The following is a 19,939-nucleotide window of genomic DNA, read 5'->3' on the forward strand; positions in this document are numbered from 1 at the left end:
TAATGTAATGTTACATCCTGCAACATAACACTAAACTCAAATTCTGTGTTAAATCCAAGTCAGCTAACCTTGAGATGACATTTCAGGCATGAGTTGAAATAGCAGAGCTACAGCATTTCTACTGAATACCATACTCCCCTTTCTTGCATAGTCAAGAAACTATTTTTTATTCAGAAATACAAGAATCAGTCTTGGTCTTTCTCAACTCTCCCTGGAATTTCACTGAAACTACAGGAATTGGTTATAAGTATTACTTGATATTCCAACAAGTTTGTGCAATGGAAGGTAGAAAGGATTCAAAGAGCTGATTCCATATAAAAGGAGAAAACTGAAAAAAACTGCAAAATTTGTTCCATCTTACTAAATTCAAATTGTAAAGATAAACTGGATATAATCTTATTTTTTCAAGAGGCACTTCTTTTGCTTACTAAAGTTGTCGCTGGAGTTCAGCCTACAAAATGGCTTTATAAACAAAACTGATAGGAACACTCAAAATTATTTCTTCACTAAGTCAGTGTAAGATTTTTAGATAATGATATAGTCATGATCTGTAGATTAGTTTATGGAAAGTATGTCATACAAAACAAGTAATTAATGATAGTGGAAAATCTAGATCTCAGAGAACAAAAAGAAATCTTTTAAGATTTTTTTCTTCCTCTTTTTTATTTAGGCAAGGGGTATAGAGAAGTTATTTCTACATTGTCTCTTCCAGACTTGCTAGAACTAATCTGTCATTCCCTTAATTTTTCCTACACCATTATTATTTTTGTAAAGATATTACTGTTCCCTAGACCACAATGTGTGTTTTTCTAGGAAGCTTTAGACACCTGCCTTACTGAATTAGCAAGAGATGTGAATAATATGAAATCCATATGAAGAGACTGAAGTAATTCTTGCATGATTCATTCAAATAAAAAAGATGGTTTCAATCACGGTTACTTTCCTATCTCAAAGCCATATACATACCAGTACAGTAACGCCCATTTGGAGCCAAGACAAATCCTGGTTTGCAGATGCACTTGAAGCTACCATCTTCATTAATGCACATCCCATTCAAACACATGTTGGTAGTTGTACATTCATCATGATCTGCAGAAGGAGAGCAGAATGACTTACACCACTGGCCTTGTGGGAACCGGTTCCCTACCCTTCCACAAATAACCACCAATCATATTCCACTACATAAATGAGCCATGTGCTCATTGATTTTTTTTTCTAATATGAATGCCAACCAAGTGAGAGCAAATAGGGTGGAGAACGTGAAGGGCCTTTGGCATAAGGGATATAAAGGAAAAGAATTAGGTAAATGTTGTGCTTAGTTGTTATTAAAACCATATGAGACATGCTTTACTTTGATTAGCAAAAATGTTTATATGATTTTGGGTGATGGGGGAGTTTCTTCCATAAGGGAGAATAGAACAATATATAAACCTTACTGAGAGTGAAATGGTCCGGACTTTGATTAGTTGCTGAAGTATCATGTGTTGCTGTGTGACTAGAGTATTTCTGTGGGGTACTGGTATCTACTGCACTGCCAGACATCACCAGCACCTCAAATTTAGAGATTTGATTATCACATATGCAAGACCTTTTTATATTCCCCCAGACTGGAGGTCAGGAAGAGACCTTTCTAACCTGTTGGTGTTATGGCAAAATGTAAAATCCTGTAGGTGCTAATAATTGCCATGGAAAAAAACCCTGCTACTTATAATTAAACATATACCACAAAGAAAATTCCCAGAAGCAACAAATTATTCATTCTTATACCATTTCCAAACAATTTATCCTTTGACTTTAATGGTCTCATGTTAAATGCATTTATGTTTTACCTAAGTCATCTGAAGAATTCTCACATATGTGTTGTACAAGCTTTCATGGAAATAGCATATACGGTTCTAAATAAAAATGTATATTCTTTAAAAGTCTTTTGCAAGAGAGCAGGCAATTTCCATACCAACACAGTTTTTTCCATCTGTAGTTAATTCAAAGCCGGCGTTGCAAATGCACTGGAAACTTCCATCTGTGTTCACGCACCGACCGTTTTTACAAAGAACCCCATTCTGGATGCACTCATCAATATCTGGGACAATGAAGGATGGCCAAATATTATTCTTTTACAATAACCACAGGTAAAAACAATAAGATAATAAATGTGATGTTCAATATCCTGTTTATTTTTTACATGTAATAACTAAGATCATGTTGCTTCTTTAGCCAAACTTCCATCTCTCACCAGTTTTTTTTTAATTTTTTTTTAACAGCCTGACTTAGAGGAGCTGAAGAGGAAAGAAAGAAGAAATTGGGCTGGGGTGGGCGGGGAAGCTGGGAGAGGGTGGGCAGTGCAGGGGAATGACTGGTACAGCTGTTTTGGACACAATGGTCGAAGACATCCAAAGTAAGAGCAAGCTGCTGAGTAAGATTACAGTCACCTCAAACTAGGATGAGATAAACTGGGATAAGAGCAACATGATGAAGACTTTGGGGTGAGCTCAGCCAAGCAATGACCCACGGAGGGATAGGAAATGAGAGAGAAGACAAGCAGAGTCATCTGCAGCAAGAATTCTGTGATGAATCAGCCCTGGGAGGGTTGGGAGGATGGTGGGTGGCGAGGGCAGCAACAAAACTGAATCAAGACGAGGCCTGACTTGGTGCTGGAGTATGTGTGAGGTTCAAAGAACAGAGTAGTTGAAAACGACCATAAATCTTAAGCTCCGTTAATCAGAGAGCAGGAACGCTACTGATGTTACTTGGAGAAAGGAAGCTGTGATCGAGGGAAGGAAGATAAACTGAATTTTCCGCAAAGCCAGATATCACGTTGCCAGGGTTATACACGCAAATAGTGTTTATGCATAAAGGAAGCACGTCTGAGGGGAGTATAAAATAAATCTGTAGTAATACAACGGCACTTACACTTCATTCCACGTCTTATTTTAATAAATTTACTTTTAACCTCAACAGCCTGGGTCACTATATTTCATGGAACATTTTCATATGTGAACGCAAACTGCCTTACCAATGCATGCTTGCTTAGTAGGAGTCCTCTGGAATCCAGCATGACATTTACAATAATAGGATCCAGGTGTGTTAACACAATCTCCATTAGTGCAGGGATTTGATGTGCATTCGTCAACATCTGTGAGCAGCAAAAGAAACCATTACAGACTTCACTCCATTCCTAGAAATGTTTGTTTAAAGTACATTTAGGCCTTCCAAATTTGAGAGAAGGCCAGTCAGTGGTAACAGTCTAAAGAGCGGAGTATTTATAAATGAATGAGAATTCCTTTCTTCAAATACAGAGGCCAGTCTAGAGATTTACAAAAATATTGCCTATTGGAAAGTACAAGGGAATTTGCTTTAATCAAGAAATAATGATTTTTCAATTTGAGAAATGCACAATGATTAAAAGCTCTGAAAAGGTTTTTTTCCCCCTTTTTTCCTTTTCTTTTTTTTTTTTTTAAGCCGACTCTGGAAAGACACAGCCATGAGTTCTAAAAGGCTCCAACACTTATCTGTAGTAATCTGGGCAAGTTAAGAGCCTCCTCAAAGCCTGGTACAGTACTGGAAACCCAATGAAAGATGTTTGAACATAGATATAGATTCAGGCTGTCAATTTCACGTTTTAAAGAAAGAAACTGACAGATTGTGGACTTTGTTATTATGTGTTGTCCTCAATTAGATATGTAACTATATATGCAGTGAGGCTTGGCTGTTTGAAATAACAGAGGGTGGGACAGAAAATGGAAATTAATTAAAGTCTATTACATTCAGCAGCCTCAGGTTTCTTTAGGACCTTAAAATGGGCACAGGAATTATTTTTGCATAAACCAAGTTCAACGCAAATACTAGTTCTGATCGTAAATGTGAGAAACATTACTGTTTTTCATTCAAGTTCTCCTAAGGCTTGATTAAATGCTGCAAATCCATCGCAGAATTCAGGGACTGCAAGACCAAATGGCAGACTGAACAGTTTGGACTGCTCACAGCCTAGACAAATTATACGTGCCAGAGTCAGGAGAAGTTAAATTCATCTTCTCTCAGCAATGCCCACTAAATATAATTTTGAATGCTAGTAAATTAAAAACCTTGCTGGCTGGTGAGAGCATAATGACTTGCCATTTCATAAACAAGTAGAAGCTATTAACATATACAATTTCAGCGAAATTGGAGAGCACAACAATCAAATGAATTCACAGGTTTACCATTTTAATAAACAGATTACTCCTTTCACAGATGTTCTTAAAAAAGGAACTGTAATCTATCAAACTCACCAACCTCATTTATATAAACACTCGGACTAAATGCAATTAAGCCCTCTCTGGTAAAGGAGGGGAACAAAAAAAAAAAAAATCTCATAGCAAATTAAATCAAAACAACAGAGAATAACAGGATTAAATGCTTCTTCAATTCATCCAAAGGTACCTTCAGCCCATTAAGATTCACTTACATTTAAACTTTTGGTTGATAGCATCAGTTCTACTGAGCCAAAGGGATGAAGCAAAATGAGAAAAGACAGAGTTTAGAGAGTTAGTAAGCATATAAAGTACACTCAGTGGACTTTCCAATAGGAGTTATAACCTTGAGTTTGCAGTGTGGAAGACAGCTTAAATTCTCTGGTGTACTTTAGACCGAAATGCAACAATTAAAAATGTGTTGTGATCCCCTTAGAGATCATAACCTATTGCTAACAGCAGTTTGTCTTACACAGACATAAAAGAGTTTCAGCAATATATTTTAGAGTAGAACTCTCAGGAAAAGGAGAGAAAAACATGGTGAGTAAATTAAAAAAAAAGACACACCTTTTCAGAAGTTCTATTGTAAAGCTCATTGTAAAGCATAAATCTAGTGAAGAACAGGACACCATGCACCCAACCCCCTCTCGAGGTAAACTTTCCTGGAAGCCAGGCCACTTTTCAGGGCCTTTTCCTTCTTGGAGAAGCTGTTCCTGAGGCCCCTCAGTGCTAGGACATCTTTGTCAATTATTTTGCCCTTACAGCCATAATTCATTTTGATCTCCTTAGCCCCTTAGAGATCATACGAAAGGATCAGTATACAGAATGATACAGTAGTGCACTTATAAATTTATTTCTTCTTTAGAAGGGAAAACATTTACCAAAAAACTGTTAGTGAGTTTAAAATCCATGACTTTCAAATCCCGTTTGTTTCAGGGGATTACTGTAAGACTTTAGTTGTAGACTAATCACAAATGACCACTGCCATGTTCAGAAATGTACATTTCATGGCTCTTGATTCTGAGGTGTCACGGCCTAGTACTTCCAACTGATCTCCTTTGTTTCGCCTTCTGTAGAGGAACAGGGGTACTTAAACATTACAGTCTGTGCCCTTTGGTTTCTTCCCATGTTTTCATTGGGGACTGAGTATTTTTAAGCAAGATTCATAGCATTTTTAAACTCCTAAAATAAACGAAATAATTGAGAAAGAGTCTGATTATCAGAATGGTTACATTCTCAGATACTATTGGGATAAGAACAGTATTCTTACAAAATACTACTAAAAATAGAAGTAATAACAAAGAATAACAGTATTCTTATAAAATACTTGGAAAGTATTTTATATGCTAATTTAGCAAACACTTAAATTTCAAGGGCTCTAGGATTACCCGTGCCCAACAGAAACAGGAATTATTTCTTACTATCCCAAAATACAATTATTTGAGTTGAGGTGAAATAATTGCTAACAGCAGTTTGTCTTATACAGACATAAAAGAGTTTCAGAAATACATCTTAGAGTAGAACTCTGAGGAAAAGGAGAGAAAAACATGGTGAGTAAATAAAGCTGTTTTCAGGTCTCAAGAGTACTTCTTGTAATACCAAAATGGAGCTGGTTTTACTTTTCTTATGTGTGATCTTTTACTAGAGTTATTACCTTTCATGTTATGACACTTCATTAGTATCTAACACAAGTTCCCAAATAGCAATGGCAATTTGTTATTCCTCAAAACACAGTGCAATGAGTTGCACCTTTATCTCATGCTCCTATAATTTAAAATGCTAGTTAACTTAAATTCTCTTAACTTTTTCTGATATCCCAACTTATTATTTATAAAGTCAAACTCAAACTGATCAGACTTAATTCGCTAAAGGAACCCTTGTTGCGGAGGCTGGTTGGAAGCATGACTACAGAAAAAACTTTTGATCCTTAAAGACAGTTCATCTTTATACCAACAGTTCACAAAATTCCCCGGAGTACAGGCGTTTTATACTAGGTAGAATAAAGTGCACCTGGGTGCCAATGTGAAATAAATGGTGGCCTTTGGCTAATTTGCAGGAAAGATTAAACTTTAAGCCTGATTTTACTTGTTGGTTAGTGAATCATGCAGTAACATGTGAATGACAAATATTAATGACAACACAAAGAAAGTCAATCCAATTTCAGTTTGATATACTGTAATTCTGTATGTATCTACGAGAGAAGATATTTTATATATACTTATAAATCATGTTTTCTGGTAGGAAAGTCAATTTATAACAATAAATATAATTATTTATTATTATAAAACATTATAAATATATTAAATTAATAATAAATATATGCATATTTCATGGTGTTCCAAAAAATACCACCTGGTCTATCACTTAAACAAGTATCCAGAAGTATCAGCTAAGCGAGGGCTGCTGCATATGGTTATACCCTGCATAACCCCAAGGTGTGACATGTATATAGATTATGTGAATGGTCCCTCTACAGTTGTGCAGGGAGAAACCTGTGTAACTGCACATAAGGATCCTGACTTAAGCCTTACTTAATCATTCTCAACTGTATGTAGTTTGGAATGATTGGTTTTTTCAAAACATCATATTTGGCTGACATTTTCCTTCAAAGTCATAGTGCAGTTAAAACTTTTCAGTTTATGTGGTAAAATTATGATACTCTCTGTTCCTGGTCTGTCATCTATATAACAGAAGACCTGAACCCAAATCAGGTATTTAGGGTTATGCTAATTACAAAGCATATACTATCATTCGCTAAACTACTCCAAAACTAAAACTACTCTCGAGAGATCATCAAAACGTTCTTCATTATAAAATCCCATAGATTTTTTGGCCCTCATTACATTTGATTTTTCTGCCTCATTTCGCACTTGCCACTACTTTTCTCTTCAATGGTATCCTTGCATAGCTTCAGGGACATAATACTTTCTGGATTATTTTGCTGTCTCACCAATGCTATTATTGAGCTTTCTTTAGGGGACTATGTTGCTGCGGCATAGGATTCCAGCCACGGTACTACTGTTATTTTTCCACTCTCGCTGTGGTTCAGCGTGGGTGACAATACTCACCCTCACGGTTCTAACAACCACATTTATGTCACTGATGCCTCGGTCTGTAACTCTAGCTCTGAACATTCCTCTTAACTTTAGACCTTTATAACTCAATGTCCTAGATACCAAATACTCAACATGTCCGAAAGTGACTCCTATCTCTTCCCAATCCGCACCTCCCTCTGCACGGTGACACCACCACCATATATCCAGTGCTGCTCAGCTAAGAAGGCAGGCAAGAGGGAGGCAGACACAGAAATCACAACATACAGGACGGGAAAAAGTGGGGGATTCTTGAAGGGGGCTATCTCAGCAGTAGGTTAAAGGAGCATATGAAAGACCATGCACACAGAAGAGACAGCTTGGAAATTAGCTTTGCTTCTGAAGACTTTTTTTTTCCCCAGATGATATATAGTCTAATTTGTTCCTATAGCCTAAAAGCTATAAAAAAACGAAGAAGGATTAAAGAATCTTGAACTTACCTATGCAATCCCCGTTTGAATCCTGCTTATACCCCATGTTGCATTCACATCGGTAGCTAGACACAGTAGGTATGCAACGTCCATTTAAACAGAGATTAGCGTGGTGCTTACAAATATCTATTGTCTGGTTCAGAATAGCTACAGAAAATCAAAGCACAAGTGGTATTTCAGCATTACGACATGCAATACTTTAATTAAAGTTGATTTTTAAAAGGATATTTAGTAGTCCATTCATCACGTGGACCTATCAAACGCTCACATTATTCTATATTTTATTGAAACTTGAATGTTAAGGATCTAAAAAATATTCCTGAGACACATGGTTGTAACTTGCATTTGTTAAGTGATACATCTGGAAACTGTGTCCATAATGATGTCTTTTCAAAATTTCAGGAATGTTCTACTGTACATTTGAATGCTTTCCATTTCTTTCTTTCTTTCTTTCTTTCTTTCTTTCTTTCTTTCTTTCTTTCTTTTTTTTTGGTAACTGTGCTGAATATTCAGATATCATAAATAGGCCATATGCCAAAAAGAATAAACATAACACTGTAGGACACCATTAAATATTATTAGCAAGAGCAGCTCTTATAAAAAGAATGAACTTAAATGTCAAGTATACCAATGCCAGTTCGGGCCTGAAGCCCAAGTTATTCAACAAAAAAGGGTGAGGAAAAGAAAGATATTTCATTAAAATATTTGGATAGGCACAGAGCAAGACTTATTCAGTTTATCTCAGTTGAGAAATGGTTCTGGAAAATAATTCAAGGGTTGTATGAACAGGGCAGCTGCAAACGGCCAAATGAAATACACTGGAACCAAAAACATGTTCTTTAATGGCGTCATCTGGACTGGAGTATGACCATGCTCTCATCTTTATTTTCAAAGAGAACCCGGGTCACTCTTCTTTTCTCCAATTTAGAAAGTTTATGGAACAGAAAAATAATATTTTCCTAAGCATTTTTTACTACTACCTTGTATTTTAGACCCTGAAAGAGGTTTTTTAAACACACACACACACACACACACACACACACCCCTTCTGAAAAAATGTTAGGTATTATAAAATCATTTAAGGCAGAAAAATAAAGAGTCTACACAAAAAGTGAACACTCACTTAGTCCAGTGATGATGGGCCCCTGTCCCCCGGCCCCTACACCAGCTCCCCCAACTCCAGGAGAAAAGCCATTGCCTCCAGGGATGGGGATGAAGCCTGTCCCTCCTGGGCCATAGCCATTGCCACTTGGGGCAAAGCCATTTCCCCCAGTGCCTCCAGGTCTGGAACCAGCATTCCCTGGAATCCCTCCTATTGGAAGCCCATCCATGCAAAGTCTGCGATATTCCTCTAGAAGAAAAGAAAGGTCAGTTAAACACAGATAGATGTCCTACTCCATGATAAAAGCAATATGTATACTGTAAGAACATTTTAGCTTATCTATATTATTTGATCTGAATAAGTAGGATATTGTATCTTGATCCAGGTTTCCAGTGCTAGGAGTAGCAGGGAAAAGTATAGATGTTTCAGAAGAAAAAAGAAAAAAAGAAAGAAAAGAAAGCCTATTTGCCATATCTTAACTAAGTCACATAACCAAAGACCTGTCTATATGTGCAGTTTGAATTCATAAAATTCCAGATACAACTATGAATGCAAGAAATTTACTTAAGCAGGTGAAAATTAAAGCTTTCAGTAATTCATTCTGTAGATTTGGTTTTACTTGAAACTTCAACAATATCGCACCTACACATTTTTCCCATCTCCTTTCTTTGCCTTGAGGGATTAGTATGGCTTCAAAATAATATTTTTTTAATATGTGGATTTTAACAGAAGACAGTGTTTAGTTAGCTTTTCAATCCACACCTTATTTATCCAAGTATCAAAGCTGAGAGGAAAAAAAGCAAGACTATACCTATCTTATTTCTCCAACTGTTCTCAGAATTAGGACACTAGTGTCGGTAGAAATGAAAATTATTTAACTCAAACAATTGTTTCAGTATTAATATTACATTATGTATTACTAGCAAGACATTAGTTTCCAAAACTATATACTATGCATTAATGGTGCTTTTTTTTAAGTTTTTATTACTCAATTTTGATGTTTTATAGCTTAGAGATTTTGAAAGAATGGGCCTTAATCTTTTTCTCCATAACAGTACACATAGATACATATCTTGATAAGCATAGTTCAAAAAGTTTAATTATTTTCATAATACTATAATTTAACATAAAGAAAATATAAAAATAAAACATATTGATGTGCCTTTATGTGACTGATAAACACTAATCCTAATTTACCATTCATATCACACTAATAAGAAGAGTTACTTCTCATTCATCCTAATTTCCTGATATAGCCTCAGTTATATGGTTAGGTAATACAACAAAGTCAATGAGAAGTATCCTCCTACCCTTTTATTCTTAACATTCAGATCATTAGAAAAGAGGAAAGATCTTCAAAGATTGGGATACTAGAAAATAGGGGCACTCCTGAAATAAAATATAAATGAAGTTATTCAAACATACTCAAAGCTCTGCAACGAAAGATCAGGAAATTTTAAAACTGAAGTGAAATATGTTCAAATAATTTTTAAAAATACTTGCACAAAGACAAGTTATAATCAGCTTTTGGGAATTTTCCTGATACTAATAAAGTGTATAAACTGATCCCAAATAAACAATGCTGCCCCATCCCTCATGAAAACACCATAGTCATACTGAAGGCAGTGCTAGGAATATACATATGACTTGATTTCAAGGAGAAGAACACAGGACACTAGGACACTACTGTCATTGATTTTCCTAACACTGCCTGTCCTGAGGAGACTAGCAGTTGGCCGCTCACCAGAGCCTCTGACGGGACAGGCCTCAGGAATGGTTCCGACGCCCCAGCAGCGGCCAGGCTCACAGCAGCACTGCACTTTCGTCATTCTGCCCGGGAGCTCCTGTGCACAGCGACCATTCACCAGGCCCGAGAAACATGTGCCTGTTCTTTGATCTGAACATGTGGAAATACAACAGAAGGCATGTGAGAATTATTCCAGGTTCTTATCTCAATTATTTTACATATCAGAAGAGGCTACGTGAAGGGAATTATTCTACTTATCTCTAATATATCTATTTACTGTCTTTGTCTTTCTGATGTTTGTTCATTTATTTACTTATTTACTGAGCAAACATTCACTGAGCACCTATTCCATGCCATATCCCATGGAAGGAAAGATGTGAAGCAGGTACGTGCTATTACACTAAGAAGCCAAGCCCAGTCAGATCCAGAGCTTGAAGGAAAGAAAGAACCAAATCCCAGCCTAGATTATCCAATCCCCAGTTGCCCTGCAGATGCACAGTATTACTTGCCACTGAGAGTTTATGGTTGTTTGTTACACAGCAATACCTGACTGATACAGTTGCTATTCTAGAAAGGGTGATCACAACAGCTCCTCTGAGACAGGGGTATCTGAGTAGAGATGTGCATAATGTGAGAGCATGAGCCACTCAGTTATCACAGGGAAGAGAAGTTAAAAGAAGAAGAAGGGGATGTGGCCAGAGAAGGAAACACAAAAGGGAGAGTGGAAGACACTGAGCTCAGAGAGCTATCAAGGGCAAGATCATGTACAATCCTATAGATCATGAGAGAAGGACTTTTGGATTTCATGTGGAGTGCTGCAAGAGTCACTGGATGCTTCCAATTAGAGGAAAGGTAATGGTTTACATCTTTAAGGAGATCTCTTTGAATGCTGACACTAGAGTGCAGGAATACCAGTGAAGGTAATCGGCGAGGGATGATGGCAGTTTGGATGAAGGCGGCAGCAGTGACAATGATGAGAGTGGTCAGATGGCAGACATATTTTAAAGGTACAGCCCAGGGGGAACTTGCTTGGGAGTGGGGTATGAGAGAGACTCTTGGAAATTTCCTAAGTCTTTGACTTAGACAGCTGGGATGGGAAGACAAGCGGGAAAAGCAGGAGTAAGGGACTCAGGACAAGGCTTCTCTTTAAACTGTGTTACATTTGGGATGTTGAATATAGGAGCCTGGAACCCAGAGGACTAGTCAGGCTGAAGGTATATACCTACGAATGACCTGTGTATACATGCAGCCGTGAGGCTAGTAAGACATTTTCAAGAAGTCGGGGCAATGGATTATGTCAAATGGTGATGACAAGTCAAGTCAGGCGAGGACCAAGCTGTAACCATGGGGCCTGGCAGGATGCTACGGCGAGGAGATTGTGCGTTATCTTGCAGTGTTGGGTGTAGAGCAGTAAACATGATCAAATAGGACAACAGTAAACATCACTCCGCCAGCAGGGTAGAGAATGGATCGAAATGGAAGATAAAGGCTGAAAGACATCACTGAAAGAGATGTAAAATGCAAAGTTGCATAGGGATAAAATATAATATCATCTATAAGCCCTATGGGCTTAAACTGAAATTGCCTTTATTGTAAGCAATGAAAAAAAACTGTGGGTCTAGTTCATTATATACTATTCAACTTTTATCAAGAAGCTTCCAAGAAGTTTTTCTATGCCTACAAGAGGAAGTATCACAATAATCAGGAGTTGCATATTAATAATGCAGATGAAACTATTAGTAACAAAAAATTCCAATAGGCAAAGCCTCATTTTTTATACTAGATACAGAGTTTAAAATAAATGTATTGTTTTCGCAAATGGTGTGTAGTATACCGCAGGTTCTTTCTAAGCAATTGTTCAATAAGTGAATTGGCTTTAAGGTACTCCCTGTAAGAAGCAGAACACCTCCTTTCACTTCCCAAAAGAAACCTAATATGCCCAAAAGCCATGTCCTAAATTTGAAGCATGCACGCATACTTGAAAGCACCGCAGACATTTCCTAAATTTCACAAACTGGGCTTGAACAGACTGTCACTGGGAATAAGTTCACAGGTAGGTTTCTGTGCCCAAAAATGATGCAGGAAAATAATTTTTGGAATATTTATTCCAGGAACCCTGAGTATCATATTCCTAGACCTACTCAGCTGCTACATTCCTCAAGAATAGGATATATAAATTCAGATAAGAAAGTCCTAAACTCTTAATAATTGTGGTTACAAAACACACTCGGTTACTACTACAAAGTAGGCTGAATGTATTTCTCTCAAGTCTTCTGCAAGGAGGAGGTTGTACCAGAAGTTTGACAAAAATAAAAGACAAAAGTCAGAAAACAAAAGAACAAAAAGCACAGCCTTGAATCAGAAGATTTAGATCTTCCAACAAAACCCTATTTAATTTTGCAATTATACTTAATTCTTCTTCCTCATGGAACAGGATTAGTGGCAGAATTAAATAAAACAATATTGGCTCTGTTTCCAGCAGAATGGTGCATTAGCTATCATGAATGTCCCTCCCAACTGAAACATCCTGTATAAAATATGAAAAAATATTTAAAAAAAATACATCAGCCAGCTGGCATGAAAGAAAGGGAAAAACAGAGTCTCACAATGAAGTGAAAACAGGAATCTTAAGAGGTAAGTGCACAGGTAGGTTTCAGCTTTAGAGCTTCTGCAAAGCTCTGGAGACTTCGAATTTCAGCCTTGATAGTTCCATAGGGTCTAGAGCATAAAAGATAAAAAGCCCACATTCTCACTCCCAGCACAAAACTTCATAGGAAACTCTTTCATAAACTAGGGGCCCCAAAGAACCATATCCTTAGTACAAGGCTATAATGTACAGGTGGACAGCTAAAGAGACCTGCCTGTCTATACCTCAGGACTGAGTGGAGGTAAAAAACATCTCTCCTAAGACTCTCCAACCACAAGCTCTTCCTCAAAGAGACAGCTTTGATGTCTCAATTCATAGTTGGTTTGTGGTCTGAAAAACTTCAAAGGCAGAACAGACTACATAGAGGTCCTCAGAGAATTCCCATAGGCAAGTCCCAAGACATAGGAGTAGCTAACAAGAAAATAAATAGCTAAATAAATGAGTAAATAAATAACATATAAAGAGACAAGCCTCCATGGAAAAAAGCGGCTGAATAAACATCAGATATCAGATATAGAATGGTCAGACTGATTCTGACAATTTGTAATTATCTGCAATGACAATTCATTAAATATTAATTATAACTAATTATATTTATGCTTAAGGTAATTAAAATCTAAAAATGTGAACAGGTAAAAAGAGTCCATAAACCATGAAAGAAGGACTTAAAAAAATTCAGTGAAACTTCTATAAATGAAAACTATCATAACTGAAATAAAATGTTTAATAGATATATCACACAGTATCCTGCACATAGGTGAAAAAAAATTAGTGAGTTCCAAGATATATATGAATAATTCAATGTAGGTCAGAGAGACGAAGAGATGGAAAATATTTTTTTAAAAAAGTTTAAGAAAGATGGAGGTGAGCATAGAACTTTCTAACAACGTTGCAAGACAATCTCAGATCTAGGAAGTCCAATAAATCTGAAGTGGGGAAAATAAAAAGAAATCCACAGCTTGCTACATCACTGTGAAACTTCAGACCAACACAGAAAAAGTGAGGAAGTTAAAAATGGCTAGAAAGACAGATTTCCTGCTAAGGAATATTTAAACCAATCACTGGCTTCCTAATGGCACTAATTGATGCTAAAGCATCTTCTGTCTTCTGTACACTATGATAAAATAGCTGTCAACCTAAATTTCTGTACCCTAAGAAACCATCTTTCCAAAGAGAAAATTAAGGTGATTTTCAGGAACACACACACACAAAAAAGAGAATTTTTTATCAAAGGATTTTGCTAAAGGAAATTTCAGAACAGTTTTTTTTTTTTTTAAGGTGGGCTCCACACTGGGCACAGAGCCCAACACAGAGCTTGAACTCATGACCCTGAAATCAAGACCTGAGCTGAGATCAAGAGTGGATGTGTAATTAAATGAGCCAGCCAGATGCCTCTTAGAAAAGTTTCTTCAGGCAAAACGAAGAGGATTCCAAAAAGAAGGTTTGAAATATATGAAGGAATAATGAGGAAAAATAGATATATGGGTAAATACAAACACACACTAAAATATTGCACAGTAATAATAATGATTAATTTGTTGCAAATACAGACTGGCGATTGGCTAGAATTTTTAAAAGTTGGGAGGGAGAGACCAAAGTGTGACCATTCCTAATATTCTTTTATTGTTTAGATATGGGTAAAATACAGAATAATTTTAGACTTTAAGCTACATATGCATCTTAAAAAACTTGGATGACCACTAAAACCACAGAAGAAAGTTAAAAAGTGTGGGGAAAGAGGGAAAAACAGCAAATAAAAAAGAGCAAGAGGAAAAAGTAACAAAGAAAAAAAATAAATAGGAAGCACAAAGAAGGTAATCAAAATGCATACACATTGGTTACTATAATAAATACAGATGGATTTAAATCTCAATTTAAAAGACAAAGATTTTCAGACCGTGAAAAAAATTTAAAAAAATTTAGATTTAGGTTGTTTAGGAGAGATACATTTACAACCTAAGGAAGAAGAAAAATTGAGAGGAGAAAAAACACAGCAGGCATGCATTTAAACCTCCAGTGCCCACTCACAAAATGTAAAACACGATGATGAGATAAAATAAGACAAAAACAAAGTATTTATAAATAGACCAAGAGGAAGAGTCAACAATTTTAGAGAGTTGATATATATTGAAAAAAAAGGCTCAATTCACCAGGAAAATATAATACTCATCGATTTAGATACTCATCAATTTGCAACATAACATCAAAATACAGAAACAAAAACTTGAAAAGCCACCTGGAGAAACTGAGAATTCTACTATCACAGTGAGATATTCACACAACTCTTTCAGTAATTGACAGATATGGTAGACAAAATTCAATAAATAAAGAAAAAATGAACAGCACAGGTAACAAGTTTGATCTAATGGATATATCTATTCAACAATTGGGAGAAAACATATCTTTTTCAAGATTTTCACATGGAAAATTTGCAAACCAAGGAAACCCCATACACTAAACAACTCATGAGTCAAATATAGTATCAAACTGGAAATAAGGTAGTATTTATAAAAATGAGTAAGGGCTCATCAGGAATCCAGGCGGAATCCACTCCAGTCTCAGACTATGGGAATCTGCAATAATATTGTGAGAGGTCCACAAATCTGTATTTACAGTGAACATTACAATACAAGTATAAAATGCCTCACCATATGAAGCCACTACTGTGATTCCCATATATGGACTGTGTTGTGACTAATAAAATACACATTCATTTAAATGTATTACTAAATACCCAGTTGCTTTTCCACTATGCCACTTCTCAAAGATACTGAATTATCACTCTGTGTGGATCTAAAGCGCATCTTTGTATGTCAAACAGGGGTTTTCAAATTCAATAAATATAAACAACCACTGTTCTACACAGTTTGGAAATCTGTGATCAGTCCTATGATACGTACTGGAGGAAACCATGTCATTTATGAGAGGGTGGAAGGGCAGAAAGAGTGGATCAGAAAATAAATCATAACATTTTTCATAAATTCTACACTTAGTTTCTTCTAATAACATCAGGGAGGCAGGCAATCTACTTCCAATCCTGTGTGTCAAAAACATACCAGGATAAGCTACAGATTAATCTGATGCATCATAGTTAAGGTCTCCCCTAAAATACATTTCAATGCAAATCAGGGGTTCTTTCCTTTGCATATCAGAAATTGCATGGTCCTTAGAAAGCACTGTGTTGAAAATGTGTCACACAGAAGAATAGCTGGAATAAAAAAGGGGCACCCAAAAGAAGTATGAGCTGTCTAGGCATACTATCCCTTGAAATAGGGAATTATTAGGGACAAAAGCAGATGAGGACAAATCCTTCTGATGCTTGGTGTATGTTTAACTGCAGGACTGATATGCCAGAAGTAATGAAAACAAGTCTATTTTTCTAACAATCTATCATCCTCACTGCATTTCTGAACAACGTTTACATGAAGTCTCATTTAAAGCCACACTGGAAGAGGAAGCAATTCATCTTCTCTGATTAAAATATGAATCTATCTTGAAGCAAAATAACGGTACTCTTATCAGAGTGTTTTCATGGTTGACATTTACTCGGAGATTGATTTGAAAACTAATGGTTAATTAGACGATGTGATGAAAACCTTGTAAAAGCTGGGGATTGTGCCTCAAAATAAATACATCTCCTGTTGAATGAATTCTGCTCATTAAAAATGAAGGATTCAGCAGGAAAACACCGATAAGGTGAACTCAGGTTAGAACACTAGTGATCCTAGGTGTTGGGTAAATAGCAGCCATTGTCTCAGGCTTTATCCCCTGATCCCGGAGGACTGCACCTGCCTCTTTGATGGTCCAGAGCCAACCTGGGTTCCCCTTGATTAATTCTGCAGATTCTTGCTATTTCTCAAATACTTCCATGGAGGCTTTTATGTTTCCATTACGTGAGACTAACTAGAACTAGGAACAGTGAAAGAAACATAAGTACTGTGGCTCCTAGGTTTATTGCTTCCTTTAAAATAGTGAAGTGTTTCTTCCTTACCATCTAACCTTTTCTTTCTAGGACCTTTCTTCTTAATTAAAACTAGTATCTCTGTTCCACCAGTTGACTTGTATGTGATTCTGAAGTTAAAAGTAACACACTACTTGGTGTACTGCTGCATCCCTGTCTCCCCTTTTCCCTCTAGTTAAACATTTTGAGGCGTTTTGGGTTATCCCTCAAGTGTTTTGTTGCAAATATGCACCTGCTCATGTGATCAATGCCCATGGCCACACAGGGAGCCACATGGTAACAGCATATCCTGGCCATCACTCTAATAACTCATTGTATGAAGACCATTCTCATTCCTTTTAAAAAGTGTTTTCCCCCACTGATTTTCATCTCTGGTCTATGGCCCTGTTCCAAAATCTTGACAGGCCCTCACGACCCTCAGGATTAATCTGAAGCTCCTCGGCATAGAAGTTATACGCAAATCATGAATCATGGAATTTACATCAAACACTAGGGATCTACTGTATGGGGACTAACATAATAAAAAATTATTATGAAAAAAAAGTTAAGAACCTTAGCAACCAAATCTTAATTTCAACCGTCTTTTTTGTTTCCTTCAACTATTTCCTCTCTCGGCTCTCTTTCATAGATAAACTCTTCACACCCTCTCCGGAGCCCGTCGGACACTTTCTGTGTCTGTAGTCTTGCTCATGCCTTTCTTCTCACTTGGCACACCCCTGTTCCCTTTGTGCAGCTCCTTCCTGTGTGCCAAAGTCTACATCAGTGCCCATTTCCTCAAGAATTTTTGACTTACAGAATCCAATGCCTGCAAAATGATTTGGCAGTTAATCACCCATAGCCTGAACCATTTTCTTTTATTATTTTTTTTTTCACATTTATGTTTTCAGGTTTTATTTTCTTAAGAATATTCCAATATAGGGGCGCCTGANAAAGTCTACATCAGTGCCCATTTCCTCAAGAATTTTTGACTTACAGAATCCAATGCCTGCAAAATGATTTGGCAGTTAATCACCCATAGCCTGAACCATTTTCTTTTATTATTTTTTTTTTCACATTTATGTTTTCAGGTTTTATTTTCTTAAGAATATTCCAATATAGGGGCGCCTGGGTGGCACAGCGGTTGAGCGTCTGCCTTCGGCTCAGGGCGTGATCCCGGCGTTATGGGATCGAGCCCCACATCAGGCTCCTCTGCTGTGAGCCTGCTTCTTCCTCTCCCACTCCCCCTGCTTGTGTTCCCTCTCTCACTGGCTGTCTCTATCTCTGTCAGATAAAAATAAAATAAAATCTTTAAAAAAAAAAAGAATATTCCAAGACAATATTGTGCACTGAAACTTTTGAAAGGCTCAAGAAAATGTCCTAGGATGCTGTGGTCATAAGATTTCTATATGCTTCCTCTCATTTCCTGAACTTTACTGGCTTTGCTGCCTGACTGATACTTTCAAATCTCTCTGCTTGGGGTCCCTGCTGGTTCCGTGTTCAGAAAGGCAGCAGGCTATCATTTTGCATACAGAATTTGCTCACTAGTCTTATCAGTTCATTAATTACTCATTGCTGTCTGCCAGTCACTCTCTCTGCCTATATTACAATGTGGAAATTAGGTATTAAAAATGCCAGAGTATCCCAAAATGACACAAGGGTCATTAAATTGTGCTATTACGAATGCTTCTAAGAAAAAGATTATTAGGCATGTTTCTACTCCTTTGAGAAGTGACATATGTTAGTACTCTATGTTGAAAAGAAAGCTCTGTCCTGGATATTTAAAAAAACTTGATAAAACATATTAGATAAAATTACATTAGGCATTTGACTTTTATATTTAGTATAAAGTAAAATGGGAAAACTCTCCTACATAGAAATTAAAATTCCCAGCTAAATTCTTCTGCCATTTGAAATTGTTTTCCTACACATAAAAGAAATAAGGCAGTTTACTGATGCTTTATAATGTGGTATAGACTCAGTATACTTTTGTTAACTAGAATAAGAAATTGGGGCAGCATTCTCAGAACAGAGCTGCAGAAAACATGCAGTTTCATACTCAAGAAAAAGTTTTGAGTCCATCCCACTCATTATTGTTAGTATATATGTGGTTACAAAATAAATAGCATGGGCATATCCATAACATACATAATTTAATCATGAACAAATTCAATGTAAGAAAATAGGAGACTCAGATTTTAAGAAATCAAAATCAAAGATCTCTTACACATTAAAATGTCAGAATTGTTTTTTTCTCATCTATGGAAAACACATACTTATTCTAAATGTAATACAGTTACTCAAAAACGTTTTAAGCTGCTTACTTAATTTTAACAATGGCATGTACTGCAATGAGCACTGGGTGTTATAGGCAAACAATAAGTCATGGAACACTATATCAAAAACGAATGAAATACTGTGTGGTGACTAACATAACATAAAAAAAAACACACAATGGTTTTATAATTCTGGGGAGCCACTCTTCCTCCTTAGGGGTTCTCCTTTGTTCCTGGGTGAGGATGTTGACCCTGGAATGGATGGGGACTCATGCTTAGCATAGGTCTCACTTTGCCTCAGCTCTCTGAAGCTCAAGCAGGCTCTTATCTCAGGGGCATTCTGGACCATCACTCAGGGCCACCACATCACATCCAGCAGGATGCCAAATGATGCAAGCAGTTATTCACCAACACAAAATTCTCACATTCAACATCAACTCCTTCATCCATTTGATGGTTTGTCTATTCATTTCTAGAA

The 19,939-nt window shown here is 36.7% G+C and overlaps 1 protein-coding gene across 3 annotated transcripts in view; it reads right to left on the bottom strand.

Annotated features, from left to right (window-relative positions):
* The window catches only part of FBN2 (fibrillin 2), a 260,894-nt gene that overhangs the window by 118,907 nt on the left and 122,048 nt on the right, over window positions 1-19,939 (bottom strand). For all 3 annotated transcript variants that reach the window (XM_034655954.1, XM_034655955.1, XM_034655956.1), the window contains 6 exons: window positions 10,599-10,751; window positions 8,876-9,103; window positions 7,762-7,899; window positions 3,014-3,133; window positions 1,955-2,080; window positions 967-1,089 (listed from right to left, as the gene is read on the bottom strand). In XM_034655954.1, coding sequence (XP_034511845.1) covers window positions 967-1,089; window positions 1,955-2,080; window positions 3,014-3,133; window positions 7,762-7,899; window positions 8,876-9,103; window positions 10,599-10,751 — 888 coding nt within the window. The remainder of the gene's footprint in view (window positions 1-966; window positions 1,090-1,954; window positions 2,081-3,013; window positions 3,134-7,761; window positions 7,900-8,875; window positions 9,104-10,598; window positions 10,752-19,939) is intronic.

Source organism: Ailuropoda melanoleuca, chromosome 3, assembly GCF_002007445.2.
Source record: "Ailuropoda melanoleuca isolate Jingjing chromosome 3, ASM200744v2, whole genome shotgun sequence".
Taxonomy (NCBI): Eukaryota; Metazoa; Chordata; class Mammalia; order Carnivora; family Ursidae; genus Ailuropoda; species Ailuropoda melanoleuca.